Source organism: Phalacrocorax aristotelis, chromosome 13, assembly GCF_949628215.1.
Source record: "Phalacrocorax aristotelis chromosome 13, bGulAri2.1, whole genome shotgun sequence".
Classification (NCBI taxonomy): Eukaryota; Metazoa; Chordata; class Aves; order Suliformes; family Phalacrocoracidae; genus Phalacrocorax; species Phalacrocorax aristotelis.
Window position 1 is genome coordinate 9,078,080 of NC_134288.1, and position 20,748 is coordinate 9,098,827.

A 20,748-nucleotide genomic window follows, 5' to 3' on the forward strand; every position below is an offset into this window, starting at 1 on the left:
CAAGGCCCTATCCACAAAAGCTCCCTGCTCACCGCAGGCATCCCCCCGGAGGACTGCGGGAAAGCCCAGCCAAGCCCTCTCCTCACCACAGCAGCCGCTGCTCCGCACCGAGGCTGTGCCTGCAACACGGCTCAGCCTGGGACTCCCCGATCAGGGGCTGACGGGCTACTGAAGTGTGGAGAGCCCAGGAGCGGAGACCCCACAATGAGAAGCTGGGTGGTTCTGCCCTGAGGAGGCTGAGGGCAATTGCAGCTGCCTGCACTTCTTGGAGGGCCATTGGAGGGAAGAGGAAGCCAAACTCTTCACAGTAGCGGCACACAATGAACCAAGAGGGTGGTGGTCATTTTGCTGTAGGGAGTTCATGCTGGTCACGAGGAAAAAAATGTACCCTGAGGGCACCACAGCACAGAACAGGTCAGATGCCAGATTGTTCTGAAAAAAAAACCCCAACATTTTTCTAGCTTTCAGGCAGAGTGCGACAGGTGAGGGCAGGGGGTGACTACAGGCCCCTGGGCGACAGAAAAGGAAAGGCAGACACAGGGCAGAGCTGTATGCTGGTTTTTAATGTTCCTAAGAACTAGGAAACAGAAATCAAAAATAGACTTTGCTCTTCTTGGTAAAAGTAATAAAATGGTTAGCGGTGTTAAATTAATCCTTACAAAACAAAACCCAAGGAGGTTAAATAAAGCCCGGAGGCTCCGCATAAAAACCACAACGACTACAAAACAGCTGCAAAGACATCTTTACACACCAAAGAAACTCCTCTTCTCCGCTCCTCCCCTATACGGTACACAGTGCCGGCGAACACGGGACTCACACATGTGGGAAAGAAACACGATGCGATGGGAGCAGCCCTGCGAGGAGCACGGGCGCCACGGACAGAACTATTTACACTGTGGACATGGAGCTGTGCTGGTGCCAGCCGGCCGCAGGAGCCCCCGGGCTCTGCCCGCCCTTCTCCTGCCGGCACCGGGCTGCGGCCAGCTGCCGGGGCCCTCCAGGCGCGGCGCTAGGCGCCGAGCACTCGCGTTTGCCATCCGTCCCTCCATCTGTCCTGCTGTTCTTCCGCCCGTGTGTGCGTCCCAACTCTGGCTGCCCCTTGCCTTGGTGCTCTGGCGTCGAAGGGGCCTCCTGCTCCTCCTGCTGTGCCACGCTGGGTTCCCTTGCCCTCCGTTGAGGGCCACAGCTGAGCCTTCTCTCCCCGCCGGTGGCTGGGCGCTCCCTGGCGCTCCTGGGCAGGGGCGGCATGCAGTTTGCAGAGGAAAGCAGGTGCTGTGGAGCCGCTGCGCAAGAGTCCCCCAGGCCGGTGCTACGCAGCCAGCAGTCTCTCCACTGCCCTGGCAAGCCTCCTCGGGGCCGCCGGCACCTCCCCTGCTGCCTCGCACCTCTGCGCCTTAGTTGGGATTAGCCTCCCGGCTGCTGCTTTGCTCTCGGCCTATCTCCCGCTCTTTGTCTGCTGTGGAGGAGGATGAGGATGAGGAGGAGGAGGAGGAGGAGCTTAGGGTCCGGCCTGAATGCTTGTAGGCTGCAACAAGCTCCTGCAGCCGCTCTGGCGTGGGCTCCCACTTGGCAAAGCCCGCACTGTTCTGCAGGAAGAGGACGGCCGTGTTGTGCACGGCCTTGTAGTACATCTCCTCTCTGCAAGGGAAGACAACAGGCGGTCAGCACCTCCCATGGCCCACCTGCCCACAGGTCACACAGCTGCCATCCAGATCCACTTCCTAGTGCCTACCCCTCCTCTTTCTGCGTGTCATATTTAGGACAAGCATTAATCTCTGTCCTTTTCTCTCATTATTCTGAGGAGAAGAGCAGGCAGAGTTCAGTGTCAGGCATTTCTGAGTAAAGGTAGAGGCTTGTCAAATTCCAGAGGAGAAGCACTGATGCTGCACAGCCACATAGCTCTGTACCAGCACGTGCACTGGGACACTGCTGTCCCTGCAGAAGGAGGCCCACCATGGTAAGGCATCAATCAGGACCAGGTACAGAGAACTTAGCATTTAAGCACTTGTTGCTTGAACGAGGTTTTGCTTGACCTTGTTGCTTAAACACCAGCCCAACGGCCAGCTTGCTCTGCTGAGGACCAAGACCCTACCTGCCCCTTGCTTCCGCTTTCCCTTCCGAGTGACACTGAGCTGCTGCAGCATTTGGCAGTCAAGGAATTGCTGCTCAGCAGATTAGAGGGCTGGCAGAGAAGCACAGGTGATCACCACAGCACCATATGTATGACCTGGTCAGACTGGACTTATACCCAAGGAATACAACACTCACAAGCATTTTGTTAGTGAAACACCTCAGCAGTCATTAAATGACGGTGAAATTCACACACTCTGTATGCCTATCTTAAAAATCCAAGGTGATAACGCACTGCGTCCTTCCTTGCCTGCTGCCTATGTCCTATTGATTTCAACCCGCGATAGGATATTTCTGTCATACAGATTCAGAAATGCATTCCCTGAAGGACCAGAGAAAAAGGCCTACTTTTTGCAGACATGCTGAGACCCGCTGCGGTATTCGTGATCAAAGGCTGGCAGGATGAGCTGGTGCCGCTTGAACTTGCTCTGCTCCATGCGGGTCAGGGCTGGTGTAGGAGGGTCCCGCCACTCGGGGATGAAGACAATAAAGGAGAGAGGCTCACTGGAGTTCTCCAGCAGTTTCTAGTTCAGGAAAATGAACAATCTCAGTGCTGGCTAAGCAATGACATGTCTCACGAGTTCTACTGGAAGAAAACATTCCCACTTCTAGAGCAGTGCTGCAGCAGTCACAGTCCTTTGCCTTCTGCATTACAGCCCTGGTGTGATGGTGCAGGAGCAGTGGCGAGAAGAGGACTGACTGCACAGCTCCATTCAGAACAACTCCACAGGTGAGCAAACATACCTCAAAGTGAGAGACCATGGCATCCATCAGCTCCTCACAGAACGGAGGATTTGCCTCAAAAGAGCCACTTATAGGGAAGAAATCCAGGCATGGGCTGGAGGAAAAAGGCAAAGATCCCTATCAGAGAGGCTAGAATTCTAATTTTCACACCTTGAAAAGCATCTGTTCCCTCAGCAAAGGCAGTCATACTCTCAGAAAGCCTGCTCCCCAGCAGTACCAGGCCTGCCGCTTCTAACAGCAGGACTGGTCACTGGGGACACACTCCACCTGTAGTCACTGAAGGGGACTGATGATTCAAGCTGACTGCTTGAGGGCTCAGGTCTCCCATTCTTCAGGAACAAAGGCAAGTGCTGGCAGACCTATACACTGCACTGCTCCAGGGACCAGAGCCCTCTAACTAGACTAACGACACAGTCCCGACAGATTCACAGACAGTCTATGCCCACTCATTGCCTTTAGGCAGGCCCGAAGTACACATCCTTCTGAGCAGACATCACACAACCAGCAACTTCCCTTAATGCACAGACACGTCAGCCTGTCTTGAGTCATCACACGTGCACGCACCCACACAGAAACACAGCAAGGGCACCGGAACATAAGACTCACCCCCTGGATCCAAAATACCCGTCTGTATCCAAGAAGGCCGAACAGTACTGTTTAAAATAGCAATTCAGGGGCGAGGCAAAGCATTCAAAACTCACTCCAAAGAGCTTGTGGAGGGCTTCAAAGACATGCACGGGAAGTGCCCCCTGCAGACCAGTTCCTTCGTACAGACCCACACCGAACATCATCTGAGGAGAGCAAACCCCGGTGAGCCGTGCCTGCACTCGCTGTTCCTGCTGCTCCCTTCACTGACCACGGACCCAGGGCCACACGTCCATGCACCCACTCCTCTAGGTATGCAGGGCCCCCTCGTCCTTTCTCAAATTCGTGTAGGTCCCCTGCATGTACCCAAGAATGCTCTTTAGATATTTCATCCAACTCAGGCCCCACAAACCAACTGTCAATTTTCACATATATCCCCCAAGAGCCTTTAGCTGTCCCTCAGAGTCAAGAACTACTGAAGGTTTCTTTCATAAAAATGTATCTTTACCCCACCGTGGTCTCCTGTCAAGATCAAAATTGCTCCCCAAAATGCAGTCCTATCTCAAAACACCAGGAGCAGACAAAGGACCCAGTTTAAGCCGTATTTTGCATCAGGCTCCCAGAGCTGTGGACCTCCCCCAGAGCAAAGACAACAAGTTCCGTTCCCCAGTATTACTAAGGCTTTCTGATTTACAACAACCGTGATGAGACAGTACCTGATATCGACGGAGAAGGCACCAAACCCTGGGCAGAAACTTTTCAAAGCCAGAATCGTCAATGCAACTGTACCGATAGAGAAGCCACTGGAAGGGAAAGCCCAGCCATTAAACACAAACAAAATCAACAAAGATAAGACAGTACACAGACACACCATGACACGGAGAGGGACACAGATGAACAACAGGAGCAGGTGGGGCTCTGCATGGAGGCTTGTCAGCACATCTGCTTTTACTGTGTGAGTCAACCGCAAGCACTTCACTAGCATGAACGAACGTACCACATCAGCAAGCATCTCTCAGCAAGGACTGCCTTGCTGTCAGTACGACCATTCTTAGAGCACAGTATGTATCCAAAGCATACACACACCACCTTTTAAGTATTCCCAGCAGATGCCTGACCCTGACTAAGGTGAAAGTAGCTGTCCTCATTTCTGCTACTATTAGGGCAGTGCCTAAGCCTCCACCAGGTCAGCATGCCACCCCTCTGCACAGTCCCTCCTCTCAGAGGACAAGGAGAAATGAAACTTCTCACCAAAGAGCAGTTTGCAACAAGTCACACAGGACTGGCAGTCAGCCCTTACCAGCTTGCTGAAGTAGTTGCGGCTCACTTTCACCATCTCCCCCTTGTACCGCACACATGCCACGTTATTTTCCATGTGCATTTCCACGCTGGGGAGTGGTGGGGAGGGGATGGCCAGTCTCACTGGGTAACAGTATACGAGCCTGTCCTGGACTTCAGGAGCTTCTATCTCAGCTACAGAAAATAAAGAGGAAGGCAGCCCATTAGAATCCAAGGATGTTTGGGACAGATCTTCCTCCACCTCAAAATGTGCAGCGACAGGAATGGGGCTAAAAAGCAGACTGGTCACCCCAAAAACACTGTGGTGGTCCTTTATAGATCCTGTAGGGAGCTACCTACGTTCAGAGCTGATTCCCCAAATTAATTCCATCACTCACTCCCAGAGCACAGAGAGGACCCATTTCACAGCACTTCTCCACCTCTAGCACAGCAGACCTGTAGACTGTACAGAACTGTTCCGCCACTGTGAGACACGTTCCAGATGAATAAAACACTTTCCTTGTCATTACCGTTATTATTTCAGTTTGCCCCAAACTCATCCAAAGCACAATAAATATTCCCAGGCTGCCAAGTGCAGGAGGCAAAGGAATCTTCCTGCCACCTTGCTGTTACCCATTGCAGACTGCAGCTTAGCCTCGGGTTCAGCAGGAAAAAAGAGAGCTCACAGGAAAGATCAGTCGGAAAGAATCATGGATTCAATCAGGTGGGAAGACATGCAGCAAAAACAAGAAGCAAAAGGCAGACACTGGGATCTGAAGGGAGTCTGAGAAGAGCTAGGACGCAAAAAGGAAAAGGACTACAAAACAGTGCTGGTGAAGGAAGCAGGGACCATGGAAGAAGGAAAAGGTGACTAGAGGCAGAAGTACAGACATAAACTAGGAAGAAAGAACAGACAAAAGATCAAGGAACATGAGTCCTCTGCTGGGAAAGGAAGAAGGGTACACAGTGACGTGCTGGGAGGCAGAGGAGTGCAAAAGGTGCTCAGAATCCAAGAAATGTGGCAAAGGAGAATACAGCACTTGGCATCAGGAAGGGGAGTGTCAGCTGTCCCCAGGAATTCATGAAGAAGCAGAGCAAGAAATCATGGTCCAGGGAAATGGACTAATGCCCTGTTCAGTGTGGTCAGCTCCTAACAAGCTACTTAATCCTGACAAATCATATATTTATGATATTTGATATTTCAGCTGGTAACAGTACCTGATGGAAAACACCTTGCGACTGCCTAGGCACTGTGTGACTCTGTCAGCTAAGACCTGTGCTGGACCGGATATTTCTGACCCTATTAAATCCAACCCTGTGGACTCAGCAGCCCTCCCAACAGATAATGCTATTTGAATGGGGACAGGCCAAAGTGCAGTGCTGTAGCCCTACAGCTCTTCAGAGGTGACTGCGTACCAGATATATTGTTCTCTTTGAGGATGGCAAGATGCTTCTCCCGGATCCGCTTGACGTATTCAAGGGATATGTAGTAAATCTTACTGCAGATGCCTTCAACAGAGTCCTTTGCTGCAGCAGACACATGGGGCCCACATTGTTTGCGTAAGTGCTCCAGGCGGTCCTGCAGAACCAGAGAGGCAGAGTTCCTTACACAACCCACCACTGGACTCCCCAGAGGTACGCAGAGTCTCCATGCTGTTGTCACTCCCATTTCACAAAGCAAAGGACAGCAATCGCAGCATTCTCCAGGAGGACCTTTATCCGTCCCCAAACATGCCCCCTCATCTTTTCCCAGGCTCCCTGTGCTCAACTGCACAAGCAGAGGGATACTGACCATGTAGTCCTCCTTAGAGGCAGAATGGTCCCGTCGCAGCCAGCTAAAGGTGTCCTCCACGTTCCACTTCACCACCTTCCTGCTGTCTGGTGAAGCACTCCTGCACGAAATGGAGAAGCAAAATTTAACCCACAGCTGCACAGCAATATATTCCATCCCACCACAATGGTCTCCTGTCAGAGGGGAACACAGCTGCTGACACTTCCTCGAGGCCCTACCCTGTCACTCCCCTCTAGGCCTCCTCTGGAAAGTGCTTCCAGACATTTGTATGACTAGGGACTGTCTGCTGTCCCCTCTGCAGCCGAGGCAGATAAAGCATTTATCTATCACAGAAATGGTCCATTTTTAGCTTGCCTCTGATTTTCAAATGCAGGCATTCCTAGGAGCTTGTGACTCTGAGGAAACTGCCCCGTTAACGAACTTTTTATTTTCCCCACTTGAGGCTATCTTCCTCAATTCTGTTCTGTGACAGAACTTGTTAGAAAAATCATACATGGTATAATAAAATACCACTCTAATCTTGCTGCTCTTTAATAGCTGTGAGTGCTCAAGCACTTTTTTCTCAGGGATAAATGACAGAAGGCGTTCCACATCCAGTAATTCAGACTGTCATGCCTCTCATACATTCAGCTTCCCAACATCAGATTTTATTGTAACACCAAAAGATGCCTCCAGCACTGTTTTTTTCTCTTCTGTACTTTCCTAACCTTGCTTTTTCTCAGTAAGATTATGACCAATGCTAAATAAGGTAGGATGCAGCAGCCCCTTCTAAAAGTCTCTATAACTTTTTCTCTTTTCTGAACGTGACAGCACTGTAGGAGGAACTCCCACCTGGATTCAATCAGCCGTTTCGCAGCCTCAGCATACTTGAAGAGTAGTCTCTTGGCTTCTTCCCGGAACTTGATTCTGGATAACCTGAGGTAAGTTTAAATTCACATGCATGAGTTCCACAGCTGCCACTAAGGCATGGAGGCCAGGTCCAGTTTCCAAGCTTTACATCACCAGCACCCTACCCCTTCATCAGCAAAAGGAAAACACAAAAGCACAGAACTGCGGCAGCTAAATCACTGGACCAGACCAATGCAAAAACATCCCAGCAAGGTGCCCCATCTTTGAACGGTACCTGATGGGAATGTCATTCATGATCTCTCTGAACATGGAAGGAGAGACTACTGGCTCGCAGTCACTTGGTAAAAGAGGATCTGTCCCTTTATCAACCACCTTCCTCTCCAACATCCAGCGATTAAAGGATTCCCTTGGGGGGTCAATCCCTGGATAAGCACAGAAAAAGGGTCTAATCAATATGATAAGGAGATGCCAGAAGCTCTGATAAGGATCATCACATTGGAGTTCTGTCTATCGGATTCACAACCAACAATGTCACAGAGAGTATCACCATCGCAAAAAGAAACCACAAGGACAAGACAGACATAAACCAGAAGGAAGAACCCCACAGTACTGCAGGATTGATAAAACAAATAGGGGAGCCCAAGAGAAACTTACCTTCTCGCTGCTGGCAGAGCTCACGATAATGTTGCCGCAGCTTGAGAATGAGCTGGGATCGAAGCAGCTCCACCTCAGGGTGCGGAGAAAGCACTTCAGATGGTGCTCTCTGCTTAATCACTGCATTTGTCTGAATATCCAGGTCCCAATATACTCTGTGGCAGAAGCAAATGTCATCAGGGTGGCCAGATCATTGGCTAAATATCAAATACTGCTTCTAAAGATGCTTCCTTGGGCTGTTTCACCAGCCAGGAAGTTGAACTATCAAGACTCCTTGCAAAGATATAGGGGGGTACTGGGTCCCTCAGGTTCTTCTTCAAAGATGTCTGGAAAACCACGTCTCTAATCTACCATCGAGAAAATACAAATGGAGACAACTCACTCAGTTGGTCGTAAAAGAGCTGCCTGCTGTTTATCTTCAGGTGAAACACACCACGCCTTCAAAACAGAGGATCCTGGAATACTGGGAGAGCTGGGGACTGGCTGAGCAGCTGGGTTCCCTGGGATGTCCGCCTGGGTGTGTAAAAGATGAATTACTGCCCCACAGAGACAGGTAAAGGGGAAGCAGCCCAGTACACTTAACAATCCTGCACCAGTACACCACTCAGGATGCCCCTGTGAATTGCTAGAGCACATTCTGCCTGCTGTTGGCATAAATTAACACGGACATACAAGCTACCACGTTTCTCAGTCATAAGCTGTTACCTCCCAACTCCCATACTCCACACCTCAGGCTCTAAGAGAGAAATGACAGCTTGGCAGGACCTGAGCCTTGCTTCCACTTTTGTCCTTTCTGAGTGTCAGCTGTCACAGCTTGAGTTGTACTAGGGCAGTCTGACCTTGCACAGTTAAAAAATTCCAGATCCAAGCTACAGACCCCCAAGGTTTCAGTTTGAACAACACCCTTAAGCCCATTTGTTTCACAGCACCAGACTCACCTTGGGCTTTTTCACACTGTTGCCGCTCAGTGGAACCTCCTCAGAGAATCGCCTCCTCCTTTCCCTGCTCTCCACAGAGGTATCTATCATTGCACCTTCCAGTGGCATCGGAGCTGCATTCAATCCCAGAGGGTCGGACTATGAGCATCCAAACAACAGTACACATTAGTTCATCAGCTGTCACTGCGAAGTCCCAAATGAAGGCACTAAGTTCTCTTAATTTCCCATTCCACTGGCCCAGGCTCCCACTTGACTGGAAATAAGGACAACACTACTCACACCTGCAGAAAGCTAAAAAAATCCCTTCTAGACCTGTACCCATATACTTTTAAGACTTAGATGAGAAAAATGCAACACAAGTTCCCCAGGCTGAATGTTCTTTAAGCCGCTCACTACAACTGGAACAGCACTACCTGAGTGTGCACCTGAAGGAAGAACATTTTATGAGAACGAAGCCAGATGCTGGACTCAGCAAGGAGTTCTGAAGGTAGATAAGACCCTCCCACATGTGCTATCTGAAGTCCACGAGACCATAGCACCTGCCCCTGCTGAATACTCCAGCATGGCACAGCCCCTTGAGATGAGTGCTTACTTACAATGACATCGTGCTGTCCCAGAACAGGCATTTCCCACAGAGACTGGTTAGTGAAGCGATTAAAGTAGTAAGGGCGATTCTCCCGCTTGCTCCAGCACTTCTCCCAGCCAGCCTGCACCAGCTCATCTGAAAAGACAGTAAGAAAGTCAGGACAGGAACAGTCCTGAATAACAGCCCTGCCCTTCAGGTACCCATTACTGTCACAGCACGCTCTGAAATATGGATCATTCCTAAACTCCCTTGGAGGCTTCACTTTACCTTCTCTCCCCTGCTAGCAGGGCCCTGCAGAATTCTGTGCTGTGCCCTCTCAAAAGCAGAGTCAGTACCTGGCAGGTCCTGCACCAGTCGCATAGGTTTGGGGGAGCTGGGCTGGTTCTGGTTGGAGGTGCCAGGTGAGTGACTCATGAGAGACACTTCTTCCGCAGGGCTTCCGTGATTCTCATTGGCCATTTCTCAGCAACCACACTAGAAAAACATACACAGAGGATCCGTGTTATGGCAGGAAAGACCCCAGATCCACATGGCCCATTCAGCTGTAGCACTACAAGTCCATTCTAAAAATAAAGCAGGGTTTGAACTAGTACACACAAAACAGCACCTAAGTCCTGAAAATACTTGTTATCCTAGACACAACTATGAGGAATACTGAGCTTTACGTGGTGTTGACCAGGGAGTTCTTAAGGCCAGCATTGAAAATACTCACTTTTCAGCTAGATCTCTCCAATGAGCGCAGCGCTTGGTCCCATACACCAGGACTGAGAGCATAAAAAATAAAATACACTTCTCTGTGAACACGTACCACCTTCTGCCATGCTAATGCTACCAGCCATGTCTGATCTGCTATCCTCAGAGGCAGTTTAAGTCAACATTCACACACGCATAACTGCACGTAATTTAAACAAAAGGCTTTTATTAAAAAAAATCTGGTATATAAAATAGCACTAGTGCTTCACTAAGTTCTGTGGTTCATAGAACCACAGGCTAGGAGTCAGGAAGTGAATTATTTTCCTCAGTAGGTCCCAGGCCCAGACTAGCTGTAAGACCTCAGCCAGGCTGTTTTAGCCTTTGGTACTTTTTCATCTTTATAACAACAGTTATGCAAAGAAGGGTCCGTTGAAACAATAAAGCTCATCTTAATCATAATTTAACGTTGCCAGCTGGAGAGAAACAGCCAAGCTTTTCCTCTCTTAGTCACCATTCTTCCCCCTGGGGAAGTTTCTGAAACAGCACTGCAGACTGCTCCTCTCTGGCAGCCCTAAATACAGTGGCAATGAACTGGGGGGGGCGGGGGGGTGTGTGTAGAAACAAGGCATTTTAAATAATTACCATCTACCTCAGTTACTTAACTCTATTCAGGCCTTTGGAGACACCCTACACAACACCAAAGTTCAGGCTGCAGTAGCACAATTTTGTATACAGAAGAGTGTTTTTTAACTGAACACCATAGCAGACCCAGCAGTAAGTTCCCTTATATAACATCTCTTAAGTAAAAACTCTGGCTTGGCTTCCACGCTAAGTTATTTTGGATTTATTCACCCCTGCTGTCCATAAAAACTGTGCTGGCTATTTCAGAAGCCCAGAATGGTAGGAGCTGACAACAATCGAGAATTAGCAGGCACTAGCTAAGTTGTCTATTACCGGTTGTGGAATCAGTGTGATGCAGGCCAGGGCTGAGGAACACTTGACCCTTCCAGCACCTCAGAAAATGTTTCTGTCTTCCAGCAAGGGTAAGCAAGGAAAGGTGTGGGACACTGCAGAAACCTGGAGTTTCAGTCTCTGCTCAAAACTAGGCAGATAACAATAACGAAGCCCATAGGCAAAAGCATCTGCTACAGAGCGTACTGATGCAATCATGGACATTTAATCACTTCAGCAGGTGAGTTTTGTGCAATATCTGTTTACTCACACTTCCTCCTGAACTCCAACCCCACCATGGCCTCTACAGTCATTTCACCTCAGCTAGGTGCCAGAAAGTGGCCAGGTTAGCCCAGCCATCTCAAAGAGACATGTCAGGAGCTCAGACTTGTGTTGGGATCATCCATGTAAGGAAGCACACAGGGGAGCCTCAGGGGCCCTAGGGCTGCAAAGCACGAGCCTCATCAGACAGTACTGCAGGTGCAGTAACTTTTCAAGAATGTGTTTAGCCAAAAATATATTTCAAGAAGTTACAGACAGCACTGGTCATCAGGGTCTTCCTAGACTGGATAGCACACACTGGCTACAGCAACTTGCCAGTGTTATTCACAATGATCACTCAAAACAGCTGTCAAATAAGGCTCACTGTTTTTGCCTCTCCCATTTATGGATAAAACAGACTGGTGGAAGTAGACAAGAAGCTTTATCACTTGATCAGTGTTGATGAGTATTAAATCCAAGTACCCCTAAGGTCTGGGAAAAGGAAAAAAAGCAAACTAATAGGAATCCTGACAGAAGCAACTCTACTTTTATGTAACTAGTACTGGGACTTAGACAGTGAAAGGGATTCAGAGTAAGTATTTTATGGTAAGTACGGTATTGTTTTTATACACCATGGCAATGCATACAGTACTTCACAGACACAGTAGAATGCTGTCCCTGCCCAGAGAGCTTACAACCTAGGAGCAGCAGCACAACCAGAGGGACCACAGCAAGGTGGAAGAAGACACAAAGTAAAGAAGTACAGCAAATAAGATCATTGTTTGTTTCCATTTCAGCGAGGTAGGATTTTACACAAGACAACAGCAAATGCAGACAAAGGAGAGCAGTGACAGCCCCCTGGGACACAGCAAGGTTTTCCCTCATCCCAGAACCACGGCTGCTTTGGGAGGCTGGAAGCCAGGCCACCACCTCTTTCCATCAGTACTTGTGCCTCTCCTGAGAGGCAGCCCTTGCGCCTGGGTAGGCAGGACAGGGGCTGGGCAGAGCACAGAGCTCCCGAGCCGGCACGCACACGTGCAGCGAGCGCGCCAGGGACCAAGGGACCGTATCTGCTGAGGGAAAACGTGCTGCCGGGCAGCGCGGAGGAAGCTCCCGGGGCTGCCCTCCCGGAGATGTTGACAGGACGGAGCTCCTCGGCGCGGCGGGCCGGGACCGGCGGGCAGCCACAGGCACCGGTGCCCAGCGAATACGGAGAGGAGGCGGCGGCGGCGACAACTCTGCAGGCTGGACGCGAGGAGTCCGGGGGCATGGTCTAAGCGGGGCGGAGGCCGGGCGAACCCCGCGCCCGGGCAGGCGAGTACTTACGGTGGCGGGCTGCCTGGCGGGACGCGTGGCCGTCGCTCCGTGCTCGCCGCTGGCGCGCCGGGGCCGCATCCTCATAGCGGGGCGTCCCGCGCCTGGCCCGCGGGGGCCGCTGCGGAGACAGGAGGCCGTTACGGCGCGCCGCGGGGGAGGAGCCGCCGGAACGCGCGCAGGCGCGGCCGCAGCGGCGGCAGGAGAGCAGCAACCGGGGCGGGCGTAGTGGCGGCGGCGGCCGCGCTCTAAGATGGCGGCCGCGGGCCTGCGCCGCCTCCCCTCCGCCGTCCGTCCGTCCTCCCCATCACCTTTCGCCCCCTCCTCCTCCTCCAGAGCAGGCCCCGGCCGCGTGGGAGCCCCGCTTACCTGGGCGTGAGGTCGGGGACTGTAGGCACCGGGCACCGCCGCGCTTCCCGCCGCCGCCCCACCTCCGCCTTGCCCGCCCCGCCGCCGCCATCTTGCGCCGGGACCCCGGGCCGCCGGTGCGCAGGCGCGGGGGCCGCCCCGCCCTCCCCACTGCGCAGGCGCCACTGCCTGGCCATTGCCCAGCGCATGCGCACTACTCCTCTCCGCGACCGGACCCGCCGGCAGAGCACCTGCGCAGAGCCCTGCCCGCGTTTTGGCGGGCGGGAGAGCGCATGCGCAGAGAGCGGGCGGCGGCCCCCGCCTGCCGCGGCGCCATCTTTGTTGTGGCGCGGCGGTGACGGCCCGCCCCGTTGTGGGCATGGCCACGCCGCCGCCGCCGCTATTTCGGGCCGCGTAGCCTGTCATTGCGGCCCGCGGTGGCCGCTGTGGGGCGGCCCTGCCCGCCCGCCGCGGGTGGTTCCTGTCACAGGCAGGGTGAGGCTGCTAAGCAGCCGCCACCAAAGGGCCTTTGAAGTGTGACGGCGCCGGGGCGGAGAGGGCGGCCGGGCCTGAGGGCGGGGGCGGCCGCCAGCGGCAGTGGCCCCGCTGGGTGCCCGCAGCGGGGCTTCCAGCGCCCGATGGGGCCCAGCGGCTCCCTGCCCGCGCTTCAGCCCACGGGCCAGCCCCTGGCAGCGGCCACCCAGCGTGCTGTTAGTGCCCGTGTGCCTGCTGACAGGAATTCCTCTGTTCAGGAATACCTGCTTATACGTTCTTGCCCACACCCCCACTGTTTTAGTGGTTAATTTGGCCCACGGATTTCAGAAAGGGCTGCAGTGGCTGTGTATCGGGACAGCTGTGCGGGTCTGCACCCAGCATGTCTCTGCCCCATGCCTGGTGCAGTGCTTCACAGGTAGAGCTGAGACAGGCAGCTATGCTCCTCTGTCAGCCCTTGGGATCACTCCCTTGCCCTGAGACCAATAGCTGCTGCTGCTGCAGGAGCTGCAGCGTGGCTGCCTTCCTGCATGGCCCGTTGGGGTGCATGCCAGGCTGCACTCCCTGGCATGGCTGGAGCTCCCATGGGGCCCACCTTGCTGGTTCCTCCGTGCCCACAGGTTGTGTCCTCCCAGAGCCCCAGGTTGCACGCTTGCGGGGACAGATGTGCTTGTGACACTGGAACCCAGACCCCTCCAGAAAGCATGGTACTCAAAGCATGACGGGAGCTGCACAATGTGTGCTGGAGGATGACATGGGGTGGGGAAGGGGGCACGGCAGTTACTGGGTCCTGCCAGGCTGGGCTGGTTTCTGGACGGGGCTGCAGGAGCCTTTGCTGTCCCCTCATGGCTGGTAGGGACAGGCTGCGGGTGGACCCCCAGATGCACCCACCCAGCAGAGTGGCCATTCTGCATGCAGGGGCACAGTCACCCCTCTCCTGCTGCAGGAGCTGCAGCCACAGGCTCCTGCTGCAGGCCCGCAGGCTTGGCTCACTGGGCAGATGGTGGCTGGCGCTGGCTCACGGCCTCTGCAGAGCTAGGCAGGGGCAGCCGTGGGGCTGTCACCCCTAGCCACAGGGCCCTTTCCTGCTCCTTGCCGCTGGAGCGTCCCCACTGCCTGGCTTTTCAAGGGACTTTTCCATCTTCCTCGGCAGCGGCCCGACTGGCTTGCTCTCGCAGAAGTCCTGCCCTCTGCTCTGAGAGCACCAGGGTCAGTTTAAAGAGTTAATGCTGGCAAAGCAGTTCTGGAGGGATAAGTGCTGTGTAAGCACTAAGTCTCCCTGCATTCGGTGCACAAGCCCTGCACAGCCCGGCTCTGCTGCCCTACGGTGCAGATAATCGCCTGGAACGCAAAGTGCTGGCTCAGACCAACCCCTTGTTGCACGGCCTGGGTTGGGGGAGAGGGGAGTCTGTGGAGGGACAGTGTAAAGCCTCAATCCCTGGACCAAAGAGGGGCCGAAGGGGCAGCCCCTCCACTGTGCCCTGCAGCTCACGCAGGCAGGGCCTTCTGGGGATCTGGGAAGGAGGTCCCAGCCTAAGGAACTGCCCGTGTCCTCTCTGTTGATGGGTGCTTGCAGGGGCGGGATGGAGCAGGATGGCAGCGTGGGTGCTGCTAGGGCCACTTTGACAGGCCCCCTCACAGTGCCACGAGCCCCAGTGCCTGCCAGGCTGCCAGCAACAAGCTGGGCAAGTCCAGGCAGAGGCATGTCCTGCAGACCTGGAGCTGCCCAGTTCATGCCAGTGGCGCTGAGGATCCAGCAGCCTCGTCATCTTCTCTGCCTGGGGCTCATGTCACAGATGGGCACAAACCAGCCTCCATTGGCACCCCCAGCCAGGGCCACGGGGCCTCTGCGGGGCTCTGGCCCTGGCACAGACCCTGCCGGGCAGGGCTGGAGCTGGCAGAGGGCGGCTGGGGAGCTTGGCACCAGTGGAGGCTTCATAACTCAGACTGGGGGGGGCTGCCCCAACATGACAAACCCCTTGGACCCCATTTGCATGCATGCCTCTCGCAGGGCTGAGCACTGCTGTGGTGCCGGGGGTCCAGGGATGTGGTGCCTGGCTGTGCGTGTGGGACACAGGGAGCTGTGTTTGCAGTGGGGGAGGAAGACTGCGTGCTGAGTCCAGAGCCTGGGTGTCTGAGCAACCCGCTGTCTTTCTGCCTGTGCTGGCAGGCAGCCGGGCTCAGCGTGCTGGAGACCCGCATCCTCCCAGTCCGTCCCGCTGTCTCCTCCCAGCTGTGGGCTTGCAAGGAGTGGCAGCTGGTGGGATATATAAAGGCAGGGGAACCTCGGCCAGCTCAAAAGAAACTCCTGGAGTTACTGGTGTTCTCCCTCCCTCCCTTCACGTGATTCAGCTTCCCCACACCAGGGGAGCCGAGGACAAGCCTCACTGTAAGTACCCGAGCTGAGCTGGTGTTGTGTAGGCGAACCCCCGGGTCTGTGCAGAGCCTCCGGGAAGGATGGCGGCTCTGAGCCCTGGGCAGGAGGATCCCCTGTCCTCTCCCGTGCAGAGAACTGTGGAGAGGTGGTGTGGGGAGAGCCCGGGACTGTCCCCACAATCTTGCAGGGAGCTCTGCCTATTGCTGTTGGATGGACAGGCTCCAGCTCCTTTCTCAGCCCAGCGTGTAAGCAGGCAGCACATCTCTGGGGGTGGCGGTGGGGGGGCAGCAGGGGCTGCCCTGTGGGGCTGGTAGGGCTGTGGGCTGGCCCCACAGGAGAGGACTCCCTTCTCTGTGCAGTGCTGTGGCTCCCCACTGCAGCAGCACATGCTGGGCTCGTGCCTCACTGTGCAGTTTTGTGAGCCGGGTGTGTTTAGGGCAGGGTGGGATGGCAGGGAACCAACTGGAGCAAGTGTTCCTAAGGGATGTGAGACCCATTGGGCCTCACAGGGTGCATGCTGGGGCTTGTGCACAGCACCCTGGGGTGGGGGCTGTGCCAGCTGTGGGCTGCTGGTTCATGGGGTTCAGGCGATGACGACCTGGGCAGAACTGGGGGAGCTCAGGGCGAGCAGTAGAGCCATGAGGTGCTTCTTGGGGCCATCCCCTGCCCCAGGGCTGCGAACAGGTTGGGCAGCAGCTGTCTTCCTCCCAGGGTGGCTGGGTGTCCCCTGTGTGCCCCCTGGGCCAGCCTGTGACCCTGCTCTCTGCCTCCAGGTGTGAGATGGCTGCCAGCAGCTGCCTCCTCTTCCTCCTGCCCTGGCTGGTCACGGCCTCACACAGCCCACCTGGCTGCAAGATCCGGATTACCTCCAAGGGACTGGACCTGGGTAAGGGGCTAGACAGGACCCTGCTCCCGGGGCCTGGGTAAGAGGCAGGTTGGGACACTGTTCCTGGGGTCTGAAGCTGGGTAAGGCTCTGCCTGTGCTGCCTGCATGTGGGGTGGCTGGAGAGGAGCTGGGGAACTGGCTGGGGGGTGATGCTGCCAGGAGGGCGGCACAGCCTGGATGTGGCCAGCCCAGGCTCGCTTTGCTTTGCAGTGAAGCAGGAGGGGCTGCGCTTTGTGGAGCAGGAGCTGCAGAACATCACAGTGTCGGACCTGCACGGGAAGGAGGGGCAGTTCCATTACAACATCAGCCAGTGAGTGCTGCCCACTCCCCGCACACACAGCTCCGTTTGTGTCCGTTTGTCTGTCTGACCATCTCTGTGCCCTCCCCTGCAGGGTCAAGGTGATGGACCTGCAGCTGGCATTTTCTGACCTGTACTTCCAGCCTCAGCAGCACCTTGTCTTCAACATCAACAATGCCTCCATCAGCCTGCGCTTCCGGAGGCAGCTGCTCTACTGGTTCTTGTGAGCTAATTCCCACGCCCCTGGGCACCATCCTACCCCACGGCTGGGCCACAGCTGGTGCTTGGCCATGCCCGCTGGGTGCCATGAGTGCCTTGCTGCCCTGCCCTGCAGCTGGTAGGAGCTGTGGGCTCCTCTCATCTGCTGTCCTTGCTTCCAGCTATGACATTGGGTCCATCAATGCCTCTGCAGATGGCGTCCACATCCACACAGTGCTGCAGCTGGCCAAGGACGAGGCTGGACGCCTGAAGATCTCTAACATCACCTGCAACGCCTCCATTGCCAGAATGCATGCAGGCTTTTCTGGCACACTCAGGTACACCCAACCCAACCACAGCAGCCCTGTCGCTCCACCAGACCAGCTCCGCCTGTGCCCAGCTCCCCGGCCCCTCTTTCTGCACCCTCGGGACTTCCCCAGTCCAGGCTGTGTGCTTGCATGGGGATGGAGGGGCAGGTCTGGAGCTGCAGGGGAAGGCAGGCAGCCACAGAGCTGCTGCTGTGTCCTGCAGGAAGGTCTACGAATTCCTGAGCACCTTCATCATCACAGGGATGCGCTTCCTCCTCAGCCAGCAGGTATGGCTGAGTGGAGACAGGTGATGGAGCCTGGCCTTGCTCTGCCCTACAACGGGAGGAGGGTCTGGGTCCTCATCTGCACCTGGAGTGATTCCCCTCTTAACCCAGCCCCTTCCCTTTCAGATCTGCCCGTCCCTGGAGCATGCCAGCCTGGTGCTGCTGAACTCCTTGCTGGACACAGTGCCAGGTGAGTGTTGCCCTGGGGGAAGGGACCAGACCCCACTGACTGGTGAGGGCAGAGCAGGGCATCAGGCTGCCCACAGGCTTGGTCATGACAGCACATATTCCCTGGCAGTGAGGAATTATGTGGATGAACACATTGGGATTGACTACTCCCTCCTGCGGGATCCAGTCGTCTCCACAGACACCCTCGACCTAGACTTCAAGGTGAACACTAGATCCTGCCCTGCTGACCCTCCCCCAGTCCCCATGGGAGTGGCTGTGCCAGCTTGCACTCTGGGCACCACAGAGTGAGGAGGATGGGTTGTGCTACAGCTGCAGAAACATCTCCTGTTCTTGGCCCAGGGCATGTTTTTCCCCCGTGCAAGAGAGAACCAAGAGCTGGAGAACCACGCGGTGGAGCCGGTGATCAAGGAGACCGAGCGCATGGTCTATGTCGCCTTCTCCGAGTACTTCTTTGACTCAGCCATGCATGCATACTTCCAGGCGGGTGTGCTGGCCATAGAGCTCCAGGGGCAGAAGGTAAGCGGTGCTGGGTCACCCGGCTACACACAGGCAGCTCTCTGCAGGCAAAACCTGCTGCCAGGCAGGAGGGAGGGCTGAGCTCTGCCCACAGAGCAGAGAGGGTGCTATCCAGGGAGCAGCTCTCCTGGGATCAACAGCAACTGCTCGCATACCCTCTGGTGGTTTGTCTTCCCTGCAGGTGCCCAAGGACCTGGATGTTTTGCTGAGAGCCACCTTTTTTGGGACCATCTTCATGCTGGTGAGAGGAGCACCTGGCTGGGGTGGGAGGCACAGGGGAGCCCCTGGTGCAGAGCATAGCCCTGCCCAGCTCTGTGCCTCTGGCTCACCCACCCTCCCCAGAGCCCCACGGTGGATGCTCCCCTGCGGCTGGTGCTGCAGGTGTCTGCTCCCCCCCGCTGCACCATCAAACCCTCAGGCACCTCCATCTCCGTCTCTGCCTTCCTCAACATCTCATTGGTGATCCCGGGCCGCCCTGCCATCCAGCTCTCCAGCATGGCCATGGTGAGTGGGGGGCTGGCCCAAGGGGTGCATGTGGCCAGGGCTCCCTGTGCAGCCACCCCAGAACACAGCAGGAGACCATTTCCCACCTCACGTGGGAAGGCTCCGTGTCCCAAAGCAGAGGGACAGCTGGGCTTGTGAAGCAAAAGTAGCTGCCAGCCTGGCCAGCTGCAGGCCTGCAATGGGTACAGCAAGGCTGCAATTTGGTCTTCTTTCTCCCTAGGAAACAAAGCTGAGTGCCAAGGTGTTTCTGCAAGGGAAGGCGCTGCGGGTGCAGCTGGACCTGCGACGGTATGTGCTGTACTGGGGGTCCCGCAGAGCCTACGGGGAAGGTCCCCTCCATGCCCCGCTCATGGCTGCTGTCCCCCTGCAGGTTTCGCATCTACTCCAAGCAGTCCGCACTGGAGTCACTAGCGGTGAGCAGACCTGTGACAGCCTGAGGGGTCTGGCCTCCCTTGCTAGCACCCAGCCACAGCATGGGACACCCCTTCCAGCCTACTGAGCGCTATGTGCTGGCATGCACTGTGGCCGCTGCCGCCAGTGCACTCACCATGCTCCTCTCTCCCCAGCTGTTCTCACTGCAGGCCCCACTGAAGACCCTGCTGCAGCTGACAATCATGCCCATCATTAATGGTAGGTACCAGCACTGCCTGCACACAGTCAGGCTTGGGGCAGCGGGACAGCGGGACTTGGCTTCACTACATCTCTCTCCCTCCCTGCAGAGAGGACTAAAAAGGGGGTACAGATCCCACTGCCAGAAGGCATGGACTTCACCAAGGAGGTGGTCACCAACCATGCGGTACGTGGCAGGATGAGGACAGCCCAGGCCCCTGCAGCAGGTGCAGGGACCGTGTCCTGCTGGGGCAAGGCGCAGTCACACCCAGCCTCGCTCTAATTCTCTTCCTCTTTGCAGGGATTCCTCACAGTGGGAGCCGATCTCCACTTCTCCAAGGGACTGCGGGAGGTGATTGAGAAATACCACCCAGTCCCTACCACCCCTGCCTACCCCAGCTCAAGGCCTGCAGAGCCCAGTATGGACCCCCACCAGCTCTAGCACTTCTCCCCCACTCACACCTTCACCCCGGACCGAGGGCAGATCCCGGGCTGGACCCGTAGACTGTAGGTAGGAAGCAGCTTCCCTGGTACCACTGGCACGTCCTGCAGGGCACCTGTGCCCTGGCAGATAGAAGCAGGGTGGAGACAGCCATTCTGGGAATCCCTGCTGCGCCCCTTCTCATTACACTAATAAACCACTGTACTCCAACCCACCGCGGCCTCATTGCTTGGAAGAGGTGCCCACACTGGACTGTGTGGCTGCCAGCACGTGGGGAGATGGGGAAGGAAGCAGACAGCACTGCTCCCCCAGCTCAGGTACTTGGGAGGCAGACACAGCTCAGAGCAGCAGCGGAGGGGCTCAGAACAACTGCACTTCCCCTGCTCTGGTGGGTGGCTTGTTTCCAGGCCTCCCTGACACCCTGCAGAGAGGGGGGTGCAGGCCTCAGGCCCTGGCTCCCCAGCACGGCGTGGCAGCACTCACCTCAGCAGAATCCTTGGCATGTAGTGGTCCTCAGAGAGA

General features: G+C 55.4%; 2 protein-coding genes across 3 annotated transcripts; one reads left to right on the top strand and one right to left on the bottom strand.

The window, feature by feature from the left end:
• Nucleotides 1-542: 542 nt before the first annotated feature.
• Nucleotides 543-13,283, bottom strand: PCIF1 (phosphorylated CTD interacting factor 1). Its single transcript, XM_075108928.1, has 17 exons — nt 13,145-13,283; nt 12,788-12,896; nt 9,892-10,030; nt 9,567-9,691; nt 8,971-9,108; nt 8,415-8,545; nt 8,033-8,187; nt 7,653-7,800; nt 7,361-7,444; nt 6,530-6,629; nt 6,154-6,316; nt 4,760-4,932; nt 4,176-4,262; nt 3,481-3,665; nt 2,875-2,968; nt 2,479-2,654; nt 543-1,638 (listed from the first exon to the last, which is right to left on the bottom strand). The coding sequence occupies exons 3-17, from the start codon at nt 10,013-10,015 to the stop codon at nt 1,395-1,397; spliced, it is 2,127 nt and encodes a 708-aa protein (XP_074965029.1). The 5' UTR covers nt 10,016-10,030; nt 12,788-12,896; nt 13,145-13,283; the 3' UTR covers nt 543-1,394.
• Nucleotides 12,456-20,436, top strand: PLTP (phospholipid transfer protein). Of its 2 annotated transcripts, none has more exons than XM_075108931.1 (16): nt 12,456-12,775; nt 16,766-16,878; nt 17,089-17,188; nt 17,271-17,399; nt 17,557-17,712; nt 17,906-17,969; nt 18,093-18,156; nt 18,265-18,356; nt 18,495-18,671; nt 18,853-18,912; nt 19,014-19,175; nt 19,396-19,463; nt 19,546-19,588; nt 19,742-19,805; nt 19,895-19,971; nt 20,086-20,436. In XM_075108931.1, the coding sequence occupies exons 2-16, from the start codon at nt 16,773-16,775 to the stop codon at nt 20,224-20,226; spliced, it is 1,503 nt and encodes a 500-aa protein (XP_074965032.1). In that variant the 5' UTR covers nt 12,456-12,775; nt 16,766-16,772; the 3' UTR covers nt 20,227-20,436. The 2 variants fall into 2 exon arrangements, with proteins under 2 accessions (XP_074965032.1, XP_074965031.1); XM_075108930.1 differs by lacking the exon at nt 12,456-12,775 and adding an exon at nt 15,731-16,004.
• The last annotated feature ends 312 nt before the right edge of the window (nt 20,437-20,748 follow it).

What these genes read in the sequence shown, in the direction of transcription:
- PCIF1 (XM_075108928.1), bottom strand. Translation starts at nt 10,015, where the DNA reads ATGGCCAATGAGAATCACGGAAGCCCTGCGGAAGAAGTGTCTCTCATG. An exon ending in AAACGGCTGATTGAATCCAG is followed by an intron (nt 6,630 to 7,360) that starts GTGGGAGTTCCT and finishes CATTTCGTGCAG; the next exon opens with GAGTGCTTCACCAGACAGCA. An exon ending in GCAACTACTTCAGCAAGCTG is followed by an intron (nt 4,263 to 4,759) that starts GTAAGGGCTGAC and finishes TTTCCCTTCCAG; the next exon opens with TGGCTTCTCTATCGGTACAG.
- PLTP (XM_075108931.1), top strand. Translation starts at nt 16,773, where the DNA reads ATGGCTGCCAGCAGCTGCCTCCTCTTCCTCCTGCCCTGGCTGGTCACG. An exon ending in CTCCAAGGGACTGGACCTGG is followed by an intron (nt 16,879 to 17,088) that starts GTAAGGGGCTAG and finishes TTTGCTTTGCAG; the next exon opens with TGAAGCAGGAGGGGCTGCGC. An exon ending in AGCTCTCCAGCATGGCCATG is followed by an intron (nt 19,176 to 19,395) that starts GTGAGTGGGGGG and finishes CTTTCTCCCTAG; the next exon opens with GAAACAAAGCTGAGTGCCAA.